Below are 26840 nucleotides of genomic sequence, written 5' to 3'. Positions count from 1 at the left end.
TGTGCAGTGCAAACTGGTTAAAAGACAGGAAATAGAAGGATTCAATGGTCTGTTTTCACATTAGAAAGAGTTAAACAATGGAGTGCCTCAGAGATCTGTACTTGGACCAGTGCTTTTTAATATACTTTTAAATTATCTGGAAAGAGGTAAGACAAGTGAGATGTTCAAATTTGCAGATGACACAATTATTCAGAGTAGTTAAATCACAATCGGATTGTGATAAATTGCAGGAGGCCTTGCGAGACTGGACAACATGGACGGGTGCAAGGTGATGCACATAGGAAAAAATAACCCATGCTCTAGCTACACGACGTTAGTTTCCATTTTAGGAGTTACCACCCAGGAAAAAGATCTGGGCATCATAGTTATTACATTGAAATTGTCAGCTCAGTGTGCTGTGGTGATCAAAAAAGCAAATAAAATGCTAGAAATTATTAGGAAGGGAATAGCAAATAAAACTGAGGATGTCATAATGCCTTTGTATCATTTAATGGTTAGACCATACCTTGAATATACTGTGTGCAATTCTGGTCACCACATCTCAAAAAAGATGAGGTTGTACTGGAAAAAGTACAGAGAAGGGTGACCAAAATGATATAGGGCATGAATGGCTCCCCTATGAGGACAGACTAAAGATACTGCTGAGCGGGGATATAAGAGGTCTACAAAATCATGAAAGGACGTGATCGGGTAAATGTAAAACAGTTATTGTCTCAGGTAATAAAAGGACTAGGGTGCGCACTATAAAGTTAGCAAGTAGCACATTTAAAACACTGGAGAAAATGTGTTCACTCAACACACAATTAAGCTCTGGAATTCGTTGCCAGAGGATGTCGTTAAGGCAGCTAGTGTAGCTGGGTGTAAAAAAGGTTTGGATAAGTTCCCGGAGAAGTCAGTAAACTGCTATTAATAGGGAATAGTCACTACTTATTGCCGGCATTAGTAGCATGGGATCTGTTTAATGTTTGAGTACTTGCCTGGTACTTGTGACTTGGATTGGCCACTGTTAGAGACAGGGTAATGGGCACTCCATACTGGGTCTGTCCCAGTATGGTATATCTTATGTTCTTATGACTCTGGGCTGTCTCAATTCTTCCTTGGGTTTTACGGTGAAAAGAGTCAAGGTTGGGTGGATTCAGGAAACCAGCTTATGTTTGGACACCTGTAGACCTGTCACCCACAGTGTTTCATATCAGTAACCTCCTCTAAGTTTAAGGTAGCTCTCTTCTAAGATACCTTCTGAATAGCATTTTTGTGCCATTTTAGAGGTAGGAGAGCTTCTTACAGCAACAAGGAAGACAGGTGTGGCCTGTTAGCTGCAAATGTGTCCTTGTCGGGGAATAAATTACTCTTGTACATACAGCTGTCCATAGTGGATCAGCTAGGTGGGGACAGATTATCATGCTAATTGAGGTCCTTAGCTTTGTCATATGCCTAATGTCTAATCTAAGAAATTTTGTCGAGAGAGCTTGTGGGTAAGGGGCAGTTCCTGGTATACACAGATGTCTCTCCGCTGATTTCAATTTACTGCTTTTCTTAAGTGGACAGTTTGAGTCTTTGGGCTGCAGACTTGCAGTTATGACACTCACTCCTTTAGAACTGGAACTGCTTCCAGTGCAGTAGTTCTGTGCCTGTCAGTCAGTACTAGTTGCTGGCACTCCTCAGCTTGCACTTCTTATGTGAGGTAAGTGGATGGCTTACCTGGGCTGCTGATTAATTAAATTGTTCTTCCTCTCTTTTCAGAGGGGCTAGCTGGCAACGTTGAACAGTCTAGATCATGGGATATTTGTACATATTCTGTGATGAGCGGTGTGCAAAGTCTGACCACTTCAGCATTCACTTGGGACAGGCATTCACTTGGCAGGCAACTGCCAATATGTACCTGTATATATTGGCAGTTCATCTGGGTGGTAGCAACCTGGGCGATTTATCCAGGCAGCAGATGGTGGACATTAGTAACAACATTGTGCTCCTTCCTTCTTGGTTGCCCAGAATCCATATCATCTGGTCTGAAATTGTTCCTTGATGCTGATGGAACCTGTTTTCTCCTCTGATGCAGAAATGGCCAAAATTAATCAGCTAGTCGGCAAATTTATAACCTGCCATGGAAGGGGAAGGGTTCCACATTTAGACATGGTTGAGCATCCGTGGACTGTGTATTTATTCTATGCATACAGTGTTCGCTTGTCTGACCTCGTTCAGGACTTATTTTTCAATGCACTAAAGAAATGTTTAGCCAAAACAATTCCTTGAGAAGGGAGGAAGGGAAATGTTGTATATGAGCTTTCAAGCTGTAGCTTGTTTGGGGAAGGGTCCACTAAACCTTTAAGGATGAGAGGGGGGAGAGGAATCTATAGTTGAGGCACTTTTATATCTACAGCTGCTCATAGAAATCACGAAAGGTTTGGAGAATGTCCACGTCCTGTGTGAGAACCTGTTTGGAGGCAGATGTGATCTTAGTGATGCGTTTCTTCTCCTCCCTTTTCTTTAGATAAGATGCCAGTAGATGACCACATTTGTTATTCTCCGCATAGTAAGTAGCATTAGCATGAAAAGTGTGTAAACGTACAGAGGTACTGAGTAATTGGTTGTATTGGAATTTCGCTTTAATGACAGCTGCTAAGGAGGCACTGGTCGGGCATTTAATATGTTCGGATTCCAAGGAGGTAACCGAGCTTTGGAGACGATGTATTTCAGCCTGATTAGCTTTACGTTGATGAGCTGAATAGCTGATGATGGCTCCTCTAATCGTAGCTTTGTAAGCCTCCCAAAGCGAGGATATCGAAACATCAGGAGTGGCATTGTTAGAGAAATACTCAGCAGTATTAGTCCGAATGTAGGTGATGAAATCTGGGTCCGAGAGTAACGAGGAATTGAATCTCCATAATCTGTCCAAAACTATTGGTGTTTGCAATTCACATTGAAGGATTATAGCTGCATGGTCGGAAACCAAAATAGGGGCAATGTCAGTGGAGATAATCCGTGGGGTGAGACGATTAGAGGTTAAAAAAAAATCAATACGAGAATAAGAGGAGTGGGGAGCTGAAAAAAAAGTGTATTCCCTTTCGCCTGGATGAAACAGGCGCCAAGGGTCAGACAGTCCAAATGAAGAAATGAGACTCCTGAGAGCTTTACATGATTTGGAGATAGACAGGCGTGCAGAAGATTTTCTATCAATATACGGGTCAAGCGTTTGATTAAAGTCTCCACCTAGAATTGTCGGGTTGGATTCAGTTGTCAGAAGGTGGGTGAATACATCCTGAAAAAAGGCAGGATCGTCTTGGTTCGGAGCATAAAGATTGAGGATAGCATATAAATCCTTGTTGATCGATACCTGAACGAAGTTCCATCGACCATCAGGGTCCGCAGATTGCTGGACGATTGTTGCATCTAGCCGTTTATTGATGAGGATCGCAGTGCCCCTCTTTTTATGAACTGCAGAGCTAAAAAACACTTGACCGACCCAGTGCCGTTTCAACTTAAGAGATTCAGCATGAGTCAGACGAGTTTCTTGCAACATGGCAATGTCCGCATGTAATGAGTTTAGGTAGGTAAGAATCTTCTTCCGTTTAATAGGGTGGGAAAGACCTTGTACGTTCAGAGATACCACAGTAAATGAGGATATGGTATTGGTCATGATTCATAGAATAGCGGGATAAATTAGCCCAAATATAAAATATCCTCGTAGGAACACTCGAGCTAGAGAAAGAGAAAGACTGAGGAAAGGAAGAAATAAGAGAAAGAGCAAAGGAGAATGAGAGTAAGATAGAGAAAGGGAAGGAAGACCAAAAAGGAGAAAAAAGAAAGCAAGAAGGAGAAACGAAAGATATCAGAGCGTGCAAGCACCAGAGTGCTATGCTTGGAAGTCTCGATAAGGAGACCTGTGATGGGTGTCTAGGTGGATCACTGACCAGGCCAAACGGTCAGCTCCGCTCACTGACAAAACAAAAAGTGATTCCATTCAGGAAGGAAAAACTTAGATGGGGATTAACAGCAGACAATCTCCCATCTTCCTTTGTATGAAGAATACAGAGTCGCGTTCTTCGTATACCAAAAAGACATGTAGTGGTAACAGTTCAAGTAATCATAGTTTGCTCATTTCCCAATGATAGAAGAAAATCTTCCAGCTCCTGAGGCTGTTGGTATATTTTCGTGTGATTGAGATGAGTAACCCGCATTTGCGCTGGGTATAACAGGCCATATTTAGCTCCAATACACTGTAAGCGCGGGCGCAAGGCGAGAAAGGCCTTGCGTCTCACCGCAGAATCTTTAGCTAAGTCCGGAACAAAGAGCACAGTATGGCCATGATGTTGCACGGGCGCTTGAGCCCTAGCGGCCGCCAGGATTTGTAAGACTTGCGGATGACGCAGCAGTTTAAAAATAATGGGCCGCGGATATTTGGAATTATGAATAGGCCTGGAGGGCACTCTGTGAGCCCGTTCAATTTCTAGGGGCTGCTGAAAGACAAGGTCGAGACTGGAGGTAAGCATTTTGGTAAGAAATCCAGTAATATCATTTCCTTCTTCTCCCTCTGCAACGCCAAGTATTCGAATGTTATTTCGGCGATTCTGGTTGGATAGATCTTCAAAACTGCTTTGCAAACGCTCCATATCCTTTGTAAGCTGGGGTATGGACGCCGTTGTTAATAGTAATGAGGAAACTTGTGTTTCCACATCGTCCAGCCGGGAGCGATATGATTCTAGCTGGGTAGAGACCGCTTGCACTTCTCCCCTAATGGCGTTAGTAGCGTCGATGTTAATATTAATTAAATCTTTTAGTTGCCGCAGTTCAGTAAGAACTACGTCTGCAGACGCCATTACTTTGGACGGCGGGGCCTTGCCTGGTGAAGGAGGGTCAGCCTTTGTCCTTTTGGTTCCAGTCGCCGCCGCGAAAGCCGCTTCGATTTTCCCGGTTTTGCTAGCAGCCATCGACTCCAGAGGTAGTTAGAAAGCCGTAGTAGCAAAAAAGAACGCGCTGAAAGGAGAAAGGAAGCGAAAATTCCTTTTTTATTGGAAGACTTGGAGCGGAGATGCACGTCTAGGCGGCCAGCTTGATCTCAGCGCTAGAGCGCCCCCTCGAGGCACTTTTATATCTAACAAGACCCTCTTGAGTAGCAGGAGGAGTCTGTGTGGCATGAGCGGCAGCCCATAGTTTGGTAGACCTGTGATTCCTAATTCAGCTCTGTTACAGGATGGAGGGCAGACAACTTTGTTTGCACAGGTCAAGCTGTCCAGAAGGACCAGACCTACATCCTTTCTGAAGTCCATAACCCTGTTTACTTGGGGTGGGCCAGGCAAGCAATCCTTTTGTTTTATTATAGGTTTTTTTATGCAAAGGTTCATATACACAGGTTAAATGTATTGTCAGGATTACTAGTGTTAAAGCTGTGGTCTTATTTCCTTTCAAATATTTGTCTCTGGGTGTTTAATTGTATGGCTTATGAATGCTGGGCCTAGATGTCAGTTTCCCCGGTTAGGGTATGACTCTGATCCATCTGCATGGGTGCCTGTGCAATGTTGTCCTGCGCCTTATTTTCTGCACCAGATTTACCAATTTACCAGTGATTTGAAAGGGTTAGATGGTTAATTTTGTATTTGGTATATCACATGAGATGATTAAGTTCGAGTCAGTTGAACATTTTTATAATCTGTGTATTATGTTATTTTGGTTGTGTCATTGTTGCAGTCAGATGGGGTATGTGAGCCTTAAGGATGAGAGGAGGAGGGGAATGTATGATTTGAAGCACTGTTATATCCAGCAAGACCCTCTTGAATGGCTGTAGATTTCTGTTGCCTGGGAGGCAGCCCATGATTTGGCAGTAGACCAGCCATTCCTAATTTAGCCATATTACAGGATGGAAGGTGGAAAGCCTTGCTGGCACGGGACAGGCTGTCAAGAAGGCCTGCATCTATATCGTCCCTGAAGACCATGATTCTGCATATGATTCTCCTCTTATCATAGTTAATTTGTTATGCAAAGGCTTGAGGTTACAAGCTAGACCTATTTTTAGAGTTCATTATTAAAGCTGTGGCATTATTTCCAATTGAATACATATTTCTGGGTGTTTATTGATAGTATGACCCAAGGGTATGGGGCCTGGATGTGTCCTGGTTACTAAAATACAGCATTGTATACCCTGAAAAGGACAATATTTAAGTTATTTCTCTATAATTCAAGGTTGACATCTGATATCTTTAAACAATATGAATTGGTATGAAGAAGTAGAAATGTTTATTTTAGGAAAGTGTTTATTTCTCTCCTTCCCACTGTTCTTTACAGGGAACCTGTGGAAATGATATGATTGGAACTGAAGTAATAAGTGAGTTCTTAATTAATAGTGAAGAGACCAAAATGGTAAGTAACATAAAGGGTTTTGTTTTATTTTGGGGGGCAGGCAAGACCTTGTACTTTATTTATATCATAGCTATAAGATAGCAAATTAAAATTTGTTAACATGTAGCTGAAAATGAAAAATAGGAGTAAAGGTTTGTAGATAACAGAAATATCTAAAATTGAAAATGATTCTGCTTTACAGTCTGAGAAGACTTTCCTAATATTTATTGCTGATTCTTCTTTCTTGGAACTTATTTGCTTATAAGCCCTTTTCTTAATTCAGATCTCAGATTTTACAAATTCAGACACCTGTACAGAATAAAGCTTCATTCACAAGAAAAATGGTTCTCTTTAACTTTGAAAGAAAAGGCAAAGGGAGACTCCAGAAACACCCAGACCATCAATGCATTTCATATAATCCATCAAATAGCTTGGCCAATATCAGCCTGAGCCTGATTAGGTCTGATATTTAAATTTTTGTTCAGGTTTTTCTGAATCTAAAATGTTTAGAGCAATAACATATAATAATCGTGTACACTAATAACGTAAGACACAGAAGACACATTTTGGCTGCGTCTGCTTGGGTTTCACTGCTGTTCAGAAATTACTGCTGATCTCAGACTTTGGATTCCTCAGAGGCTTCTTGCACTTGATGGATGTTGCTGAAATTTGACATGAGTACCGTATTTCCACGCATATAACCCGCGGGTAATGTGCGTTTTTACCTACCCCGCATGCCCCCCGCGGGGTATAAACGTGGGCGGGTTATCCAGAAAAAATTTTACAACCAATAAAGTTTCCCGACTCTGAATAGGCTGCAGCTGAGAGGAGTCCGTCCTATCCCTGCGCCCGGCCGCTTCCTGATTGGTCGCGTGTTAAATCTAGGCCGCAGGCGGGTGGGCGCTTGTTCCAGGCGGCGGCGGGGGCGGGTGGACGCGCGTTAGTTCGAGACGGCCGGCGGGTGGTCGCGTGTTAAATCTAGGCCGGGTCGCACAGGCGCGCATTCATTCACTGCCGGTGGGGGCAGCCCCCACCGGCAGTGAATGAATGCGCGCCGAAAGCAGCTTGTTCCAGGCGGCGGTGGCGGGTGGACGCGCGTTAGTTCGAGGCGGGTGGTCGCGTGTTAAATCTAGGCCGGGTCGCTCAAGGCAATCTAGGCCGGGTCGCTCAAGGCAGTCACATGCCGTGACGTCACGGCATGTGACTGCCTTGAGCATCGAATCGCAGGGGTCGCATTCATTCACTGCCGGTGGGGGCTGGGGCAGCCCCCACCGGCAGTGAATGAATTCATTCATCCAGGCGGAGGAGCCGGCTGCTTTCAGCTGCCGCTGCCGGCTGCTTTCGGCGCTCAAGGCAGTAGCGGCGAAAGCAGCCGGCTCCTCCGCCTGGATGAATGAATGCGACCCCTGCGATTCGATGCTCAAGGCAGTCACATGCCGTGACGTCACGGCATGTGACTGCCTTGAGCGACCCGGCCTAGATTGCCTTGAGCGACCCGGCCTAGATTGCCTTGAGCGACCCGGCCTAGATTTAACACGCGACCACCCGCCTCGAACTAACGCGCGTCCACCCGCCACCGCCGCCTGGAACAAGCTGCTTTCGGCGCGCATTCATTCACTGCCGGTGGGGGCTGCCCCCACCGGCAGTGAATGAATGCGCGCCTGTGCGACCCGGCCTAGATTTAACACGCGACCACCCGCCGGCCGTCTCGAACTAACGCGCGTCCACCCGCCCCCGCCTGGAACAAGCGCCCACCCGCCCGCGGCCTAGATTTAACACGCGACCACCCGGCTCCCGCCGCCCGCCTGGACCCACGCGGCCCTCCGACAGGTATTTAAAAATTTATTTTTTTTTTGAATTGCGGGTTATATGAGGAGGCGGGGTATATTAAAACTTTTTTTCATAAATCTTGAAAACCTGCGGGTTATGTGTGTGGGCGGGTTATATACGTGGGCGGGTTATTGTCGTGGAAATACGGTAAATAATGTGTCTGCGAGTCACACTTCCACCAAATTTCAGTGAAATCTGCCCACGGGAAAGGCCCCTTGGAACATACATATGCGTGCACAGACAGGCCGGCAGCACCCTCAAAAATAGGTGCTCTTGCTCTAGTGAAATGCACCTAAAAAATGATTTAACATTTTTCCACAGGCAAGATTAAAGCTCTTTCCCCATCAAACAGGGGAGCTACATATTCTTGGAGTTGTTTACAATCTTGGCACTGTTCAGAATACCACAGCTCTAGACGGTATTGGCTCTAATACTGGACTGCAAGCAGGTAAGACTTCAATGGAGTGCCAGTGGGCCAGAAAATTAAAATTGGCAATTACCTTAATTACAGAGTACTCTAAATTTTGCTGTAGATTTCTTCAAAAGATTATTTGTATTATTTAAGTAGTATTATCCAACATTTTTACTGTTGCATGCCACAGTCTGACCACGTGATCTATATGGTCAGTTATGAAGGAGTTTATTGCCATTTTAAAACTCACGGTACTTGTTTCTTTTAATTTAATGTATTACAAATTTAAGCGTGGCAGTTTAGGAGATCCCATTTATATAGCAGAAGAGAGCTTTCCTCAGAATCTGATTATATTTAAAATACTTATATACAGAATATTTTTTCTCAAACATCATGCTCAAGTGAGGTAGCATGTCCCTTAAACATATTTCTGCCTTTGACATAAAATATATTTTTCATAAAAATGTATAATAAACTCATGTGTTGATTCAGCTAGACCTGGTTAGTCCATATGTTTGATACATTTTTTAGACATGTTGCATACATCTTAAGATTTTCCATTTAAATGTCATTTGCCTAGGCATTAAAAAAAAAACAACCCTAAAAAGGGAAATTGTATGGTATAAATACAAAATACTATATTTCAACTGTTTTTAATGTAATTGTAACCTTAATGTTTTTAATCATTTTTAGAAAAATTTTGTACAAAATATGTCCTAGCTAAAAAAGACTCATATCTTATATAGTTCAATAAAAATGACCACCACAAGATAAATAATGTACTTCACATACATACCACACATAACCCATTCACACATACAAAACCTACTCCAGTTGAACTAATATGTGGTGCAACTCACCTAGGAATAATAAACAATAATTCTTTCACAAAGACTTATAATACAGATCTTGAGAAAATACAGCAAAAAAATAAAGCAAAAACCATCAGCAAAAGTCCATCTTATCAATTCTTTGCATGAAAACTTTGTTGTAATCAGTTAAGCTCGAGAACAATGTACAGTCTTCAAATAGATAAGAACCCAGCATCCAGAAGTACAAACTTTTGAAACCATAGAGTTTTTTATGGGCCGATACTAAGTCAGAGGTCCTAAAAGTAAAAAATAATTAAAAATAAAAAAAATTTTTTAAATTGGCCCGCGGCTTGTGGGTTGAAAACCGGATGCTCAATTTTGCCGGCATCCGGTTTCCAAACCTGTAGCTGTCAGCGGGCTCGAGAACTGATGCCGGAAAAATTGAACATCGGCTGTCAAACCCGCTGACAGCTGCTGCTCCTTTTACCGCGGGCCCTAATTAGCATATTTTTCTTTACTGGATCGTGCACCCAGGACACTGGCCTATGCGCGCGCCAGGAGAGTGGGCTCCCGCGTTTCTTTCTGTATCAGCCTGTTAGTGATTAGTTGGCTCTATTTGGTGTTCTTATGGAGTAGGCAGCTATTTTAATCTCTCTACTCTTCTGTATTAAACTGATTCAACCACGGGGACTTTGTTTAATTTTTATAATGCCCCTGAAGAAGCCTTTGTGGCAAAATATGTTGGGCTAATAATTTGATCATTGTGTAGATGTTCTGCCTGCAGTGGGATCTATGTTGAAACCTGGTTAACAGAATTATCTTGATCATCGTCTGGGCATTGTTGCTCGCTGTAGAACTGATGTCTACTTTACCCATTGGAGTTCTTTTTTTGGCATTCATTTTGAAGTCATTTGGAGCCAGCTATTCACTAAGAAGTTTGTACTTCTGGATGCTGGGTCCTTATCTATTTGAAGATTGTACATTGTTCTCGAGCTGAGCTGATTATAACAGTTTTCATGCAAAGAATTGATAAGATGGACTTTTGCTGATGGTTTTTTCTGTATTTTTTCAAGATCTGTATTATGTAATCTTTGTGAAAGAATTATTGGGCGGATTGCACCTTACATTAGTTCAATTGGAGTAGGTTTTATATGAATGAATGGATTGTGTGTGGTATGTATGTGAAGTACATTATCTCATGGTAGTCATTTGTATTGATCTGTATAAGATATGAGTCGTTTTTAGCTAGGAGATATTTTGTACAAAATTTTTCTAAAAGATTAAAAACATTGGTGAAGGTTACAATTTAAAAACTTAATTTGAAATATAATTTGTATTTATCGTATAATTTCCCTTTTTAGGGTTCTTTTGGCAGCAATATTAATGTATGGGAACCTCTTCTATTTTTTCTATATGCCTAGGCATACTAGTTATGAATTAACTAGGTTATGTTGTATTGTTTATAACCTTTCAACGTGTACATTTCCATTGTATGAATAGCATTGAGAGTTTATAGATATAGCCAAGGATTTTGGTTGTGTAAAGATTGTTTGCAGGAGTCATACAGAGAACCTGTTTTGACATAACTGAGACATTTTAATTTCACAATAAAAGGGTCACTGTAACAACATTCAGTGGTTAATTTTTCCAGAGGACAAGAGGATAGATGCTGTCCCTCGATATGAGTAGTTTCTTAGCGTTTAGACAGGTGGATGCAGAACAAGTGGTTTATGCACAGCTACCAGCAGATGGAGACTGAGCAAAGCTGACATCACGGTACATACCCTGTAGTGACAATAGCTTGCCAGTATTCTTAGTCTCCAACAGATAGCAGACATGCATCTCTACTGGGGATTGCTTAAAGTTTTTAGAAGGAGAAAAGAAGAAAAATTAATTCATCCTCTCCAGTGTTGATACCATATTGTCCCTCCCTCAATTGAAAATTCCTGAGCTGAAATATATTGGATCCCTCCCTCAGATGAGTTCCTTGGTCCAGTAACTGGTTTTCAGCTGGCATAGATTTGGCTGTAAAAAAAAACAAAAAACGAAAACAGCTGAAAGGCAAGCAGATGCAGGTGAAGTGGTGAAGGTATATGCCCTCTTCCCCTGCAGCTGGAGATTGACTCTGTACTCAGCTGGGATGGGCTGAACTCAGGTAAAGAAGAATAAATTAAAAAAAAAAAAAAAAACAGAGAAGGGGTTTTTATAGGGATTCCTCTTCCCTTTGGTGTCCATGCTTGGTGTACTGATCCAAAGTTTGTTCCTGCCCCGGGAAGAGCTTGGAGACCTTGGGCAGCCTGGTGGGTTGAGCAGCCGTTTTTGGCTAGGCCCCACTCTCAGGTTTTCCTTGTTTGCTGCATGGTAGGCCACTGCGGCATTTCACACGCTTTCCTGCGCATTAGGCTGCCCTCTACAGTTCCGTTGGTTTCTGTGAGTGTGTCCAGCTGTGCGCCCAGTTTGTGTGCCTAGTTGGACATTAGTTGGGCGCCTGTTTGGGGGTCCAGTATAGGGGCATCTGTTAGAGCGTATATTCGCACACGCTTACCTACATGCATAACCTGAGCGGCCTTTGTGGGAGCTCAGTTTTTTGGGCACTCATAGAGTAGGCCTAAATTTGGACGCCTAATATTTGCAGCACAAATACAGCTGGACACACACTTCTTAGTTGCCTGTTAGAGCATACAGACGTGCTGATTGCGCCTATAACGAATAAACCTAAGTGCCTTACCCTCTGAAACTGCTTGCCTTATTCAGGCATCTCAGCCTGGCATTCCCTCTAACTTATGTTAGTGCTGCTTGGAAGCTCAGGGGGAATTGCCTTCTCTGATTTTCTAAACCTGGTTCTTCTCAGCCTGATGCAGGCCTGAGTAAAGAGATGCCAGAAGGGTCGCCTGACTTTGGAGCTCCCCTAACTGGTTCATCAGTGGGGGGGAAGGTAGTTTAGTAGGCACAGGACAGGTGCTCTCTGGATTTGGCATGGATCCCTCTGCCTTTTCTTGGGTGGAATTTTGTCAAGGATTACAGTCTTTTCTTAAGGCGCAGTCCTTGGCCCCGACCAGTCTTACCAGGTCAATCGCAGGGGTGAAATCTTGCACGCCTAGTGCAGTAGCTAAGCATTGGAGTATGCTTAGATCGGTTGCCAGTCTTCCCAATAGGGACCCAGATGGTACGGATGATGAAGCCGATCCTTACTCCTTGGAGGATGGGGAAAATTCCTCAGGGATTGGAGCTGTATAGAACTATGTTGTGGCTCTTTCATAGAGATGAATTACCGGCTCTGATTTCCCAAACTTTGAAGATGCTGGGAGTTTCTGGGGCTGAATCCGTGTCTAAGTTGAAGAAGAACTCATTTTGATTTTTTTGCATAAAGCCTCATGTTTCTTCCTCATTATGGAGACCATTCAAGAATTGATTGATCTTGGGGCGCTCCAAAGCTAATTTCAAAGTCGAACTGGTCTTGGAAGGACTGTTTCCTCTGGATCCAATAGCAAGAGAGTAGTTACATTTTCTGAAAGTGAATGCACTTGTGTGTGCTGTCACCAAGAGAATGACTATTCCCATAGAGGGAGGAGAGGCTTTGAAGGATGCATGCGATTGGAAAATTGTCCATCCTTAAGCAAGCCTTTGAAGCAATGGCAATGATTTTGCAGATAGCTTCTTGTTATCTGGTGGCTTGCTCTTGTTTACTTCTCACTTGGGAGCTTCCTGAATCTGTTGTGAATTCCAGGGCAGTGATGGAACTGGCAGCTGCCTTTTTAGAAGATGTGAGCTGCGAGTTGGTCCACAACTCAGCCAGAGGGATGGCTTTGGTAATAGCGGCCAGGTGTCAACTGTGGCTGAGAAATTGGTCAGCTGATACAACCTCAAAGTCTAACCTTACAAAATTGCCCTTTAAAGGCTAGTTCTTGTTTGGGTGCGAGCTGGAGAAAATGGCCAGTAAGTGGGGCGAGTCCCAGGTTCCTCTGTTACCAGAGGATAAGAAACAGATGCTGCACTCCTTTAGCATGAGAGGTCGTTTTATGGGGATCCAAATGTTTTCGACCCTACAGAGGAGCAGCCTTTCAGAGGTCTCAACCTTTGGATAGATCTCCGTCCTCTCGTCCTAGACAGGGCGCAGGCTCGGGAGTGGAGCCCCCCCCCCCCCCCCCCCCCCCCCAAGCTTCCCAGTGAAAATGTACTGACCATCCCTGAGAACAGGAGATAAGGGGTCGCCCTGTCTTGTATCGAAGGTGGGTTGAAATCACGTCAGATCAGTGGGTCCTGGAGGTGATACGAGATGAATAAGCGCTGGAGTTTCGCAGTATTCCTCGGGACGTATTTGTGGTGTCTCTCTGTAACTCCCCGCAGAAGAGGCAGGCAGTGGCGTGTACATTGTCAAAACTCCTCAGAGCACTGTGGTCTCCAGTATCCACATCTCAAGAAAATACGGTCTGATAGTCCATTTATTTCATTGTGCCCAAGAAGGGCTCTTCTCGCCCCATTCTGGATCTCAAAGGGGTCAGCTGCCATTTACAGGTGACTCATTTTCACTTGAAAACCTTGCGCTCACTGCTGATGGCAGTGCAGTTAGGGGAGTTTCTGACATCCTTTGAATCGTCTGAAGCGTATCTGCATATTCCTATCTGGTTAAAGTATCAACGATTTCTGCACTTCGAGGTTTTGGCGCATCATCAATTTCAAGCACTACCTTTTGGTTTGGCCACCGCACCCAGAACTTTTGCCAAGGTTACAATGGTGGTGGCAGCAGTGTTGAGAGAGGATGGGATTCTGGTCCACCCGTACATAATTGGACGACTGGCTGATTTAGGCCAAGACTCTGGAAGAGAGCCTTCTGGTGTGGTGCAAGGTGATCGCCTTGTTTCAGGAGCTAGGTTGGCTGGTGAACCTGGTCAACAGCAGTCTTCAGCCATTTCAGTCGCTAGAGTATCTCAGTGTTCAGTTTGAAATGAGGCAGGGCAGGGTGTTCCTGCCTGAGGATTGTATTCAGAAGCTGATGGCACAGATATGTCTATTGATAAACACAATATGCCCGACAGTGAGGTTCTATCTACAGGTGCTTGGATTGATGGCAAACCTGGAAGTGGTTCCATGGGCGAGGGCATGTATGCGTCCTCTTCAGCGCACTCTATCTCGTTACAGCCTACAGACTCAGGACTATTCAATTTGGCTTCACCTGACGATGGAAGTCTGCACACACCTGCAGTGGTGGCTAGAAGAGGATCATCTAAGAGAGGGGATTTCCCTAAGATCACCGGACTGGCTAGTACTCATGATAGATGCAAGTCTCCAGGGTTGGGGAGCTCACTGTCAGGAGCTGACAGCTCAAGGGCACTGGAGTACAGAAGAATCTCTTTGGAGCATCAATTGGCTGGAAATTCGTGCCATCCAGTTGGCATGCTTGCAGTTCAGCAATCATTTACAGGGCCAAGCCTTACAAATAATGTCTAACAATGCAATGACAGTGGTTTACATCAGTTGGCAGGGAGGAACCAAGAGCCCAGCAAGTGTCACAGGAAATTGCCAAACTTTTAGAATGGGTGGAAGTGCATCTTCAGGAGATCTCATCACACATTGCAGGAAAAGGCAATGTAAGAGCAGACTTTCTCAGCAGAGTCTGGACCCAGGAGAATGGAAATTGTCAAACGAGGCATTTCAGGTGATAGTGGATCGCTGGGGCCTTCCGTTTCTGGACATGCAGGCAACTTCTCACACTGCAAAGACTCCTTGTTTGTTCAGTAACAGCAGCGATCCAATGTCCCTGGGCATCGATGCTCTCGTGCAGGAGTGGTCAGAGGGCAAGCTGCTGTATGCTATCCCCCTGTGGCCCATGTTGGACAGGAAGATTTGGAAGATCAAGCATCACAGGGGGATGGTGCTTTTGGTGGCACCAGATTGGCCCAGGAGACCCCACGGTATGCAGATCAGCGAAGTCTCCTGGTGCACTCCCCCCTCCGGTTTCTGGCGCAAAGGGATCTGCAGCGGGAGGGGCCTGTTCTTCACGAAGATCTGATTCAGTTTTGTCTTATAGTTTGGCCCTTGAGAGGGCTCGATTGCTGAAGCATGGATATTCCACTGCAGTGATTGCCAAATTGCTACAAGCAAGAAAGTTCTCCACCTCCGTAACCTGCATGTGGGTTTGGTGAGTGTTTGAGGCTTGGTGTGAAGATTGATGGGTTCTTCCTCATTCAGTTAAGATCCTGCTCATTTTGGAATTTTTGCAGGATGGATTGAATAAAGGGTTGGTCCTTAATTCATTCAAGGTACAGGTGGTGGCTCTTCAGTGGTCAGATGAATGGTGGACCCTTGTCAGCTCATCCAGATGTGGCCTGTTTCTTGAAAGGAGTGAAACATCTTAGTCATCCCTTGTGGTTATCAGTGCCCTTATGGAGTCTTAATCTGGTTTTGGATTTTTTTAGTGGACTCTACTTTTCGATCAGTGCGTGCCCCACTCCTTGTGGTTACTGACCTTGAAAACGGTGTTTCATGTGGCAATTTGTTTGGCACTTAGAGTATCCGAACTGCAGGCCTTGTCTTGCCGGGAGCCATTCCTTCGAGTGACTCCGGGGGTGATACAGCTGTGTATTGTTCTTTCCTTTTTGCCAAAAGTGGTTTTGGATTTTCACTTGAATCAGTCTGTTTCCCTGCCACCTCTGGACGGGGAAAAAGATGCTGAGGAATATCACCTGTTACAGCCCTTGGATGTCAAGAGGCATATCGTGAGGTATTTGAATGTTTCTAAACCTCTCAGGAAGATGGATCACCTGTTTGCTCTCCACAGTGGAAGTAAGCAGGTGAGCCGGTGTCACAGGTTACACTAGCCCGCTGAATTAATGAGGTGATCCCGGCCGTGTATGTAGAGGCTGGTCAGCCATTGCCTAGTCAGGTTAGGCTCATTCCACTAGGGTTCAGGCAGTGTCATGGGTTGAGGTTAGATTATCTGCCATTGACATTTTCCAAACTGTGACATGGTCCTCCTTATATACCTTTTCCAGGTCTATATCATCTGGATGTGCAGGCCAGAGAGGACGCAGCCTTTGCACAGGCAGTTTTGACTGGACTGTGAGCAGCATCCTGTCCTGTTCAGGTGTAGCTTTGGTACATCTCGCTTGTTCTGGCTCCACCTGTCTAAATGCTAAGAAATGAGAAATTATTAGTTACTTGATTTCCTTTTTTTTTTTTTTTTTTTTTTAGTATAGATAGGTGGATACACCTTCCTGCCCTTGGCTGCTGGCAGGTTGTTCCAGGGATTACTGGTAAGTTGATCCAGTCCCTAGACTATAAAGTTAATACATTCTTTGTCTGAGCTCAGTGTTTTCCTATTGGCTGAAGGCTGGAATGGTTATCTGTTAATCAAGTTAATCTGTCCATAGTAGTGGATAAATGAATGAAGTCACTATTAAAAAAAAAAAAAAGTTGAGTGCCTTAAATCCAGCAGGTTTGCAGGATCAAAGGCAACATAGTTTTTTACCAGAGGGAAATCATATTTAACAAATCCAATGAATTTCTTTTGATGAAGCTTAGATCAGGGTCGATCACTAACATAAGAACATAAGAAATTGCCATGCTGGGTCAGACCAAGGGTCCATCAAGCCCAGCATCCTGTTTCCAACAGAGGCCAAAACCAGGCCGCAAGAACCTGGCAATTACCCAAACACTAAGAAGATCCCATGCTACTGATGCAATTAATAGCAGTGGCTATTCCCTAAGTAAAATTGATTGATAGCCATTAATGGACTTCTCCTCCAAGAACTTATCCAAACCTTTTTTGAACCCAGCTACACTAATTGCACTAACCACATCCTCTGGCAACAAATTCCAGAGCTTTATTGTGCGTTGAGTGAAAAAGAATTTTCTCGGATTAGTCTTAAATGTGCTACTTGCTAACTTCATGGAATGCCCCCTAGTCCTTCTATTATTCGAAAGTAAAAATAACCGAGTCACATCTACTCGTTCAAGACCTCTCATGATCTTAAAGACCTCTATCATATCCCCCCTCTGCCGTCTCGCCTCCAAGCTGAACAGCCCTAACCTCTTCAGCCTTTCCTCATAGGGAAGCTGTTCCATCCCCTTTATCATTTTGGTTGTAATATATTTGGATTTCAGTAAAGTTTTTTCAGTGTCCAACACAGGAGGGTCATAAATAAGTGAGTTTCTTACAAGTAGGGCCCCAAAGTGGCTGATTGGGTTAGAAACTGTCAGGTTGAGGTTTTCCCTGCAATATGAGGCAATTCCAGCTCTAAAGTATATGCAGGTGTTTATTCAAATGTATTTAAACAGGTCCAGCATAGTAACCTGACTTAAGTTTTTGAAGGATTAATGCAGTACAGTCAAAGATCCAGTCTGGGTCCATTAATTCAGATATATCAATTTTTTATGTAGTTGGCACAGACTTCACAATACTTTAAGAAGAGGTTTACAAAACTCTTCTACTTACAGAAATAGTTAACATAAGTATAAGCACTCACAGGCTTGTCTGGGTCCAACTGCTCAACACATCTTAGTCTCTGGCGCTTAAGTTGTTAGAAATACTGGTGTTTCTAGCAATTTTTTAAATCCTAGAGGACAAATTTGGATCCTCGGGGCAAAGCAGTGTATCAGGTTATCAGTATTCTGAGTCTGGTTCTGCGTAAACCATTCTGTGACTCTATATGAAAGTCTTCAGCTCTGACTGAGCAGACTCCAGTTTGAGGCTCATCAGACTTCATTTTTACCCTGATGGAAACTGACTGAGCGATAGATAATGGTGGGCATTCGTAAATGGTATCCAGTCAGAGGAAAGATAGGTTACCAGTGGAACATCTCAGGAATCTGTTCTGGGGCAAGTTCTATTTGTTTTCACAAATGGTATTCCAGAGTTGTTAAGGAGAAAGATTTTTGTCTGTCTTGCTTGATTGTACTAATTTCTGCAACAACATGGGACAACACTGAGGAAGTAGATGTAATAAAGCATATTATCCAAAAGGGGCCTATTTACCAAAATAAGGTAACACGTGTTAGTAAATAGGCCCCATGGATCTCTGTGCTACCTGTTGACTAACACTGTGCTTTAATCTGCAACAGCATGCGTTAACGTGTTTTGGTAAATAGGCTCAAAAGCTTGGTCAAATAGCTAGGATTTAACGCACAAAAAAAAAATGTAGCCCTACATTTGAACAATTGGTGGTATAATACTGATGTACATCAAACAGGAGAAAGATCTTGGGGTAATCATATCTGATGAGATTAATGCTACAAAGCAGCATAGCAAAGCATTATCTAGAGCCAGATGAATTCTAGCGTGCATAGGGAGAAAACTAGTAGTGAAAAAAAAATGATATTGCCTCTGTCATTTGTCATTTGTGAGACCTCATATTGTGTCCAGTGCTGGAGGATATAGACAATGAGGTAGTCCAGAAAAGGTTGATGTTACATGTCAATGCTAGTTTTATAGTGTACCTTTCTGTTCTTATGACTTTTATGATTAGATTATTTTATGCTGAGTTAAATGTTTATATGTTAGTTTCTGTATAATTTAGTGTGAAAACTGTTAATTTAATTATGGATGTTATGCCCCTCAGGGAGCAAGCTATTTGGACCTGTAGGTTATAAATGCAACATTTTGTTAATTTAAAACAATGTCTAAAGATGGTTTAACTTTTCCCAATGTACAAAGTGATGCACATTGGGAAAAATAATCCAAACAGTAGTTACATGATGATGGGCTCCATATTAGGAGTCATCACCTAGGAAAAGGATCTAGGGGTCGTCATGGACAATAGGTTGAAATACTAGACTCAGTGTGGCGATGGTCCAAACAGCAAACAGTATCTTATGAATTAACAGAAAAGTATGTTCATGAGGAGCTTACAAAATTTAAAGTAGATAAGGCGATGGGATCAGATGGCATATATCCAAGGGTATTAAGGGAACCTCTTCTTCATCTAATCGGGCCAGTCCATACAAATGGTTTAAGCACGCCTATCAGGTGGAGACACATCAGTGAGCCTGTTGATATCTTACTCCTTATATACTTCCGTGCTAACACCAGCTTTCCAGTATTCTCAGTCTCTAGCAGTTGGTGGATGTGTTTCTGTGGATTTCAGTCTAGTTGCATGTAGTTAGCTATTAGGCTCTTGAGGTTACAGTTGAGCGTTCTCTCCTTCAGTTGTGGTCTCTGCTGCTTTTTTTTTTTTTTTTTTTTAGTGCTTGGAGTGTTCTAGAGGTAACGATTAGGATCCTTTCCCTCTGGTGAGCAGGCTATTTGGAGAAGGATTTCCAGGAGGTTAAAGTCTTCTTTTTTTTTTTTTTCCTCTGTGCCCTTCTTGTGATTTTTTTTTTTTTTTGCCCCTTCCCTTCTTTCACTCCTCCTCCTCCCATTTCCGCCTTTTACTCTCCAGGACTTGAGGAAAGAAGGCTGTGCAGACTGTGCCTTTAATTCTTGGTTGTCCTGTTGGGAACAATTAAAAAAAAGGAAAGGCAGCCAGCGCTTCAAGGGACAGAGTAGTTCCAGGTGCACGATTTTAACCAGCCAGTCCTTCAGAGGGAATAGGCATTGGGGATACCATCTGGGAGGTTTTTGGTCAGTCAGTCAGTCTACATCAGCTGCGTCCTTAAGATGGTGCCCATGGCTCAGTGCATAGAAAAATATTACTGTGTTCCACCTGCAGCCTTCAGCTAGCACAAGTGGGAAATGCTCAGCGGCTGTCTGGGGAGTACTCCACATCCTGAGGGGGATTGTCGGACAGCGAGTATGACTGGGGCATTGCCCCCCCCCCCCCCCACCCTGCAGGAAGGGACTCCAGTAGTTAATTTATGAGGTACCCTGATCAGGAGAATGGGCTGCCTCTTTTGTTGCCTGAGTTCTGGCAGGAGCTAGATGGTGATTCCTCTCGCCTTGTATTGCCTGTGTTGCCTGTCCTGAGGGTGGATGTCTCTTCCTTCTCCTAGATAGAAATTTTTAAGGGGCTGCAAGATTTTTGTAGGGAGCAGGAGACGTCCAAAGTTCGAGAGTCTCCTAATCATTTTTCAGCGCCATTGCCTGTCCAAGGGACGAAGCGGGCTCATCAGGAGCTGGACCTTGAGGAAACTGGGGAAGATCCCTTCCTGTCAGAGTATTCTTTGGATGGCTTTCAGTCATTCGCCCACAAGTGAGATCTCTGAACCTTTGGAGGAAGGGGAAATTCCTCCTGAAGAAGGAAGCCCATAGGAACATGCCGCAGCTTTTTCACAGGGACGAGTTACCTACTCCTGATTTCACAATCCCTGCGTACATTGCAGTTAGATGAGGATGCAGGTGATTGAGTTAAGCTGACCGGGGGGACCTCATAATGATCAATCTCCAGAACGCCTCATGTTTCCTCCCTCTCTGTGAGGCTGTGCAGGACTTAGTGTATTTGGAATGGACTTCTCCAGGTGCTAATTTTAAGGGAGGGTGGGCTCTGGCCAGCATGTATCCTCTGGGCCCTCAAAGGACCAACTCTATTTTCCCAGGTTGGATGCCTTGGTCTGTTCGATGTCTAAAAGAACCACCATTCTGGTGGAAGGAGGTGCTGCGCTTAAGGATGCACAAGATAGGAAAATAGAGGCCATGCTTAAGTAGGCCTTTGAGGCGATAGCTATACATCTCCAAATATATGCCTGCTGTTATATTGTGGCACATGCTGGTATTCTATTAGGGCAGGAAGCACAAGTGGAATTGGGGAATGATTCTCCTTCCCTGGAACTAGGAGTCTGCCTTTTTTGGCAGATGCTATCTGCAATTTAGCCCAATCGGCTGCTGGAGAAGTGGCATCCATTATAGTGGCCCCCATTGGCTTTTATGGTTGTGTCATTGGTCAGCAGACAGTATTCCCAATTTAACTAAGCTGCCGATTAAGAGGTGGCTGCTGTTTGGAGAGGAGTTGGAGAAGATTTTATTTATTTTTATGTATTTAGTGCTTTTTTTATACAGGCATTCATGATACCAATCATATCATATCGGTTTACAAGAAACAATGTGGCAATAACATTAACATAAACAAATAAGGCGAAAAGTGAAAAGTTACAATAAAACAGGGGCAATAAAGTTGCAATAAAACAGATAGCTAAAGTTTAGGGAAACTCAAAGATCCCCAAGCTGCCGAAGGATAAGAGTAGACCTTACTCCCGTCACTTTGCCTCCGGGGGGTTGGACTCAGGACTCCCAAGAGGTTTTGGCAGAGCTGGGAGTTTTTGGGACAGAGGTCTTGTACCTTTTCCTGTTACCAGTCCTTTTGTTCCAAGAAGAATATCAAGGACAGTTTTGCTGGATCTGCCGCCTCCAGATCAGCATGAGGAGGAGTTGGGGGTTCACCCGCGGGTACCAGAGGTAGACGGATGTCTTTCTCTGTTTTAGCACAGGTGGGTCCAACTGACAATGGCTCAATGGGTCCTTGACATCGTGCGACATTTGTTTTAATTGTAATTGTAGTCTGTATATTTTAGGTTTTCTCACTTTGATGCTTTTTGAGAAAGATGAGTAATTCAAGCTAAATAATATGAAAATGAATGAACAGTTGAATCCATTAGACTTGACTGAGAAACCCATAGTTTTTATAACAATCTTTTGAGCAATGATTGTATAATGTCTGTCCACAAGCTAAAATATTACAATTGGTTGGTATAATTCTCCAAAATGTATTGCTTCTTAAAAATATTTATCCTTGGTGGTATTTAACAAAAAGAACCTGGAACCAGAACCTTGAAAGGACATGGTCTTTTATCGTGTTTTTGGAATATTACATACTAGTTATTACAGACATTTTTCTAATTAAAATTTGTCAGGTTGTAAAAAATTGTTTATTTCAGGGAAGTGTATCTCTAATGGGATGTCTGTACGAGGGCGACAGGATTTAGAAATCCAGGGACCTCGGCTTAACAGCACGAAAGAAGAGAAAACCTCAATCCAGTATGGACCTGATCGTCGTCTGGACCCAATTATTACTCCGCAAATGCCTTTGTTAGAGGTATTTTTTAATATTTGTCTTTTATCCAATGATAGAGGATTAGATAGAGCAAACCTAATATCAAATTTTCAGGTAGCAATAGGGTTAAATAGTATTAAGTGAGGTGAAATTGACTCACCATATGATCCAACTGCAGATACTAAGCTTGCCAGATAAAAGCATCTCCAAAGCACATTTTTTTCATGCTTCATTGTATTATACAAATATTTTATATTATAACTGTACTGGCCATTATTTAGAAAAAGCAAAATAAACTGACAAATACTTTTGAATTGACATACTTTTTAGCTTGCATTCCAAAGGAAAGAAAAGAAGGCTTATGAGATTGGGGAGAGGGAAGGGGTGTGTGTGTCCCCTACTAACTTTTGTGTTTAGTGTTCTGTCTACAACAAATATCGAGGATATTTTGGTTGGGGGTTAGAGAGTAGGAGGGGAAGGGGGATATAAGATCCACACGTTCATGGACTATGCAAGCCCATCCTAGAAAGTTGGCTCCATTAGTTCTGAGTGGAATTTTGATGTAAAGTCTAACAGTATAGTAAAGAAATCTCACATGTTGACTCGAAGAAAAGTGCTGTACAGCCTGTATTGTTTTCTAATATTGTTTGTGATGATAATGTGAATAACTGGGGAAGAAATCCTTCAAATTGTCCTAATTCACACCCAAATTTCTTCCCAGTTTGGTATAAGACTGACCCTGATATCCTAGTACATCCCCAGATCCCCACCTTTTATATCAAATACTAAAAAAAAAAAAAATCCACACTAACCAGCGCAAATAGGTAAGAATGCACTAGGTTTATTAGCAAAGCTTCCTAACAATAAACACTATATTTCATAATAGCAGACAAGATATATCATCACACATCATTCATTACTACAATTTCAGTGACCCCCAGTTTAGCTCAGATCTATCGCTTTACTATAAGGTTAGTTTTGGTAGGCTTGTTACCCTCAAGTACCTTCTTATTACCCTTTTAGTTCATAGGAAAACATATATAAATCCACCCTTCTTGGAAATCTTTCATTTACAAGCTAGAATTTGGAATTGCCAGCTGCCATCTATCCTTTCCCGGAGGTCCTGATGTTCTCATGTGGGTCTCATTCTCTCTGTCTAATGATGCTGCTGGTACTCTGGATGCTGGTACTATGGTTGCTGCGGCGGTTGTGTGTGTGTCTGTTGCTATTAGTCTTGTCACTAGTTCTGTGAAGCTATATAACAGCTTATTACTGCAGTAATACCAAGCTGCTGTTACATTTACGGTTGTTACTGCAATTATGCAAAGCTGTGTATGTAAGTTAGTTCTTCAGCAACTATCTCTCTTAGCTACTTATAATTTTCCCGTTTCCCAGCTTAATCAGCAGAAGTCTAGCTGTGACGTCACCAACACTGTTCACGGAAGATACTGGAGCATTTCCAATTCTGCAGAGTTTACTCACTATCTGATAACTGATGCTTCCATTGGTTGAGACTTGATACAGATCACTTATTAGTCACACATTCAGCACTTTCAAAGACCAACCGGTTTTTGTTTTGTGTTTTATTGGGTTTTTTTTTTTTTTGGCAGTCTTTGCAGTTTGTTCATTTTTTATTAGTTGATGACCACTGATGTATATCTCTGACATGTCCACAACTTTTGGCTAATTAACAGTTCAACTTGTGATTATCTAACCTACCATCTGCTTTAAAAAAAAAAAAAAAAATTACTTTTCTTCCCCTTTTACCTTATTGCACAAAGCTGAAAAGTAACAGGAAACTAAGGATGATAATAGAAATAGTTTTTCAGAGGAAACAACATTTTTGCTTAAAGTTAGCAGAGTTCAAGAAAAAGAAAACAAGATTAGATAATCTACCTTTTAAAAGCAAATGATGACTAATGTCTATATAAAAAAGGAATATATTTAAAAATTAGGCAAAATAAAAAGAAATATATGGACCTTTAACTATATTAACTTACACTACTTCCTGTCAAATTTCTTTTAAGAATTTTCCTAACATGTATGGCACATATTTACAAAATTATTTTAAATTAAATAAAGCGATCTATAGTAAAAAAAAAAAAAAAAAAAAAAGCAAAAAAACGGATTCACAAAGGATTTATGCATGTAATAGCAAGTTTCAAAACCCATTTACCCACACTAAGTGCACTTAAGGGTAAAACCTATTGATAATTCAGTGGCATATATTGTAGCAGTTTTCAAAAACTCACTTATACTGGTAAGGTGCATTTTTATCCAGTTTTAAGCATGTAAATACTTTAGAAAATAAAGTCCTTAATCTATTTAAATAAATAAAGATCAACAAACAGGTCTATTTATTTTATTTATTTATTTAACAGCTTTTCTATACCGACATTAAAATACACATCATATCGGTTTACATTTTAACAAAAAGGAGGAAAGTACAAAGAACAGGGGTGGGGGGTGGAGGACAACAGTTAAGTATGAACTGTGAGGCTCAGGAACAGCAAGCCAATCAACATTGCAACTAGTAAAGGCGAGAAAGGAGAGAGATGGAACATAATTTACAAGAATACAAAATTTTTTACATTTTTATATGTGCTGGATAATTGCATAAAATTTATAAATGGGAAATATAAAACAGATGAGGAAGGGTAACAAGAGTCAATGAGATTAATCTGGGAAAGCTTGTTGAAAAAGCCATGTCTTTAGCATTTTTCTGAATTTGAACGGGCATGGCTCAAGGCGGAGATTGAGAGGTAGAATATTCCAGTGCATGGGGCCAGCATTTGAGAGAACGCGATCCCTTGTTGGTTGTAAGTCTGGTTTTCTTAAGTGAGGGGTTGTAGATGATACCATTTTACTGGACTTCTTTGATTGATAATTAGAATCAGATATCTTTCTGCCTGCCTGTTGTCAGAGTACAAGCAGCATAAAATCAGCCACACAAATTGGTAGTGACATCCAGTCTGCACTGAGATGGAAGAACACTCTTGTTTGTGGGCCTTCCCACACAGCCATCTGCAGGTGAGTTTCTTCTCATTGTTTTCATCTGCTTGAAGTGAGCAGAGGGGTGTTTTTGGCTCTTTTAGCTGTCCATCTAGATTTTTTTGTGAAATTTTATTTTTTTTCTTTTGCATTTATTTTTCAGTCTCCAAAAAAAAAGTTTAAAATTTGCAAAAATTGAATGTGACTTTGCCTCTTTTGTCTTTGCTATGCCAAGGATCTAAAGGTGTCTCTTGTTCATTGTAAAGATGTCCCTCAAGGACTGTCATGACAACTATGTAAGGTGTTTAGGCCCTTCGCATGTTGTACCAAACTGTTTGGCTTGTTCTCATATGTTCCCATGGGTTAGAAGGTATAGGAACCATACACAGGGATTTTTTGGAGTTCTCTCAGACATTAACTTTGGGGGTAAAAAAAAGAAACCATCAAAAGCTGACGGACCTTCACTCAAAGCTAAAAGAAACAAAAACAAAAAATAAGGCCAGAATCTTGTCCTGCTAAGCACCATAACATGACGTACTTGGTGCAGACACTCCCCTCCTCCCCCATCAAAGAGGGGAGATAAATTATGCACTTCAATGCAGAAGAATGTTGGCACCATACCACCACAAACTGTCAACACAGAGACATGCATGAACTCGTGGTACAGGACTCAAGAAAGAGGTCAGTGTGGAGAGCTGCTTCATCAGAATCTATTCAGCCTTGATTAGTAAAACTATGGGGGACCCATCAATGCAAAAAACATCTTTGTGCTGAGGAACCAGTACATTGTGTTTCATTTCAGGCTCCACCTGCAAAATAAAAAATTTCATTGGGTATGCTGGTCCTACTTCTGAAGTCAGATGGCTTTTCCCCAAGTAGTTCCACCACAGAAGAAGGAACTCCACTCTTGTGAAGAAAATGTTTAGAATTTGTGACAAATTGTTTTTCTACTATGCCAGAATTGCTACCACCTCCACCATGAAAAGAAATGTCTCCTGTTTTGGATACCATTACTTCCAGGGTGGACACTCATCTAGTCCTTCTTATCAAGTTAGAGATGAGACAGCCCAAATGCAAATTCATTCTCCGCCTCTGGATTCACCAGAAGAACCTATCATATTATCTAACCCTCAAGACACTTCAGTTGTCATATGATTCTTCATCATGTCATTCAGACAAAGAGTACTCAACAGGTCTTCCATCAGATCCTTCAGCTCAGTATCCCTGGAGCACATTGCCTCCTGAAGATGTCTCACGTTCTTTTGTTCAAAAAATGGCATCTGCAATAAGAAGCAGCCCCCACAGAAGATGTTTGATTTACTTATATACATTGAAACACCCAAGCAAAAAGTAATAGTAGTTCCATTCATAGAATTCTGCAGGAACTTCAAACAAGAGTGTGACAGATATGGCTATCTACCCTTCCAGTAGCAAGAAACTTACCCATTAAATATAGGGTGTAGCCGGCTCCTAGTCATCCTGCAGTTACCAAACCAATTAGCAGTAGTAGAGATAGCATTCAAATTAACAAAGTGCTCACAT

At 42.4% G+C, this 26840-nt stretch overlaps 1 protein-coding gene across 4 annotated transcripts in view; it reads left to right on the top strand.

Annotated features, from left to right (window-relative positions):
- The window catches only part of TRAPPC8 (trafficking protein particle complex 8), a 431358-nt gene that overhangs the window by 237572 nt on the left and 166946 nt on the right, over positions 1 to 26840 (top strand). For all 4 annotated transcript variants that reach the window (XM_029591182.1, XM_029591181.1, XM_029591183.1 and 1 more), the window contains 3 exons: positions 6280 to 6354; positions 8485 to 8611; positions 22192 to 22349. In XM_029591182.1, coding sequence (XP_029447042.1) covers positions 6280 to 6354; positions 8485 to 8611; positions 22192 to 22349 — 360 coding nt within the window. The remainder of the gene's footprint in view (positions 1 to 6279; positions 6355 to 8484; positions 8612 to 22191; positions 22350 to 26840) is intronic.

The sequence above is a fragment of the Rhinatrema bivittatum genome, chromosome 2 (assembly GCF_901001135.1).
Source record: "Rhinatrema bivittatum chromosome 2, aRhiBiv1.1, whole genome shotgun sequence".
NCBI classification, from domain to species: Eukaryota; Metazoa; Chordata; class Amphibia; order Gymnophiona; family Rhinatrematidae; genus Rhinatrema; species Rhinatrema bivittatum.
This window is presented reverse-complemented; position numbering and strand designations above follow the sequence as displayed.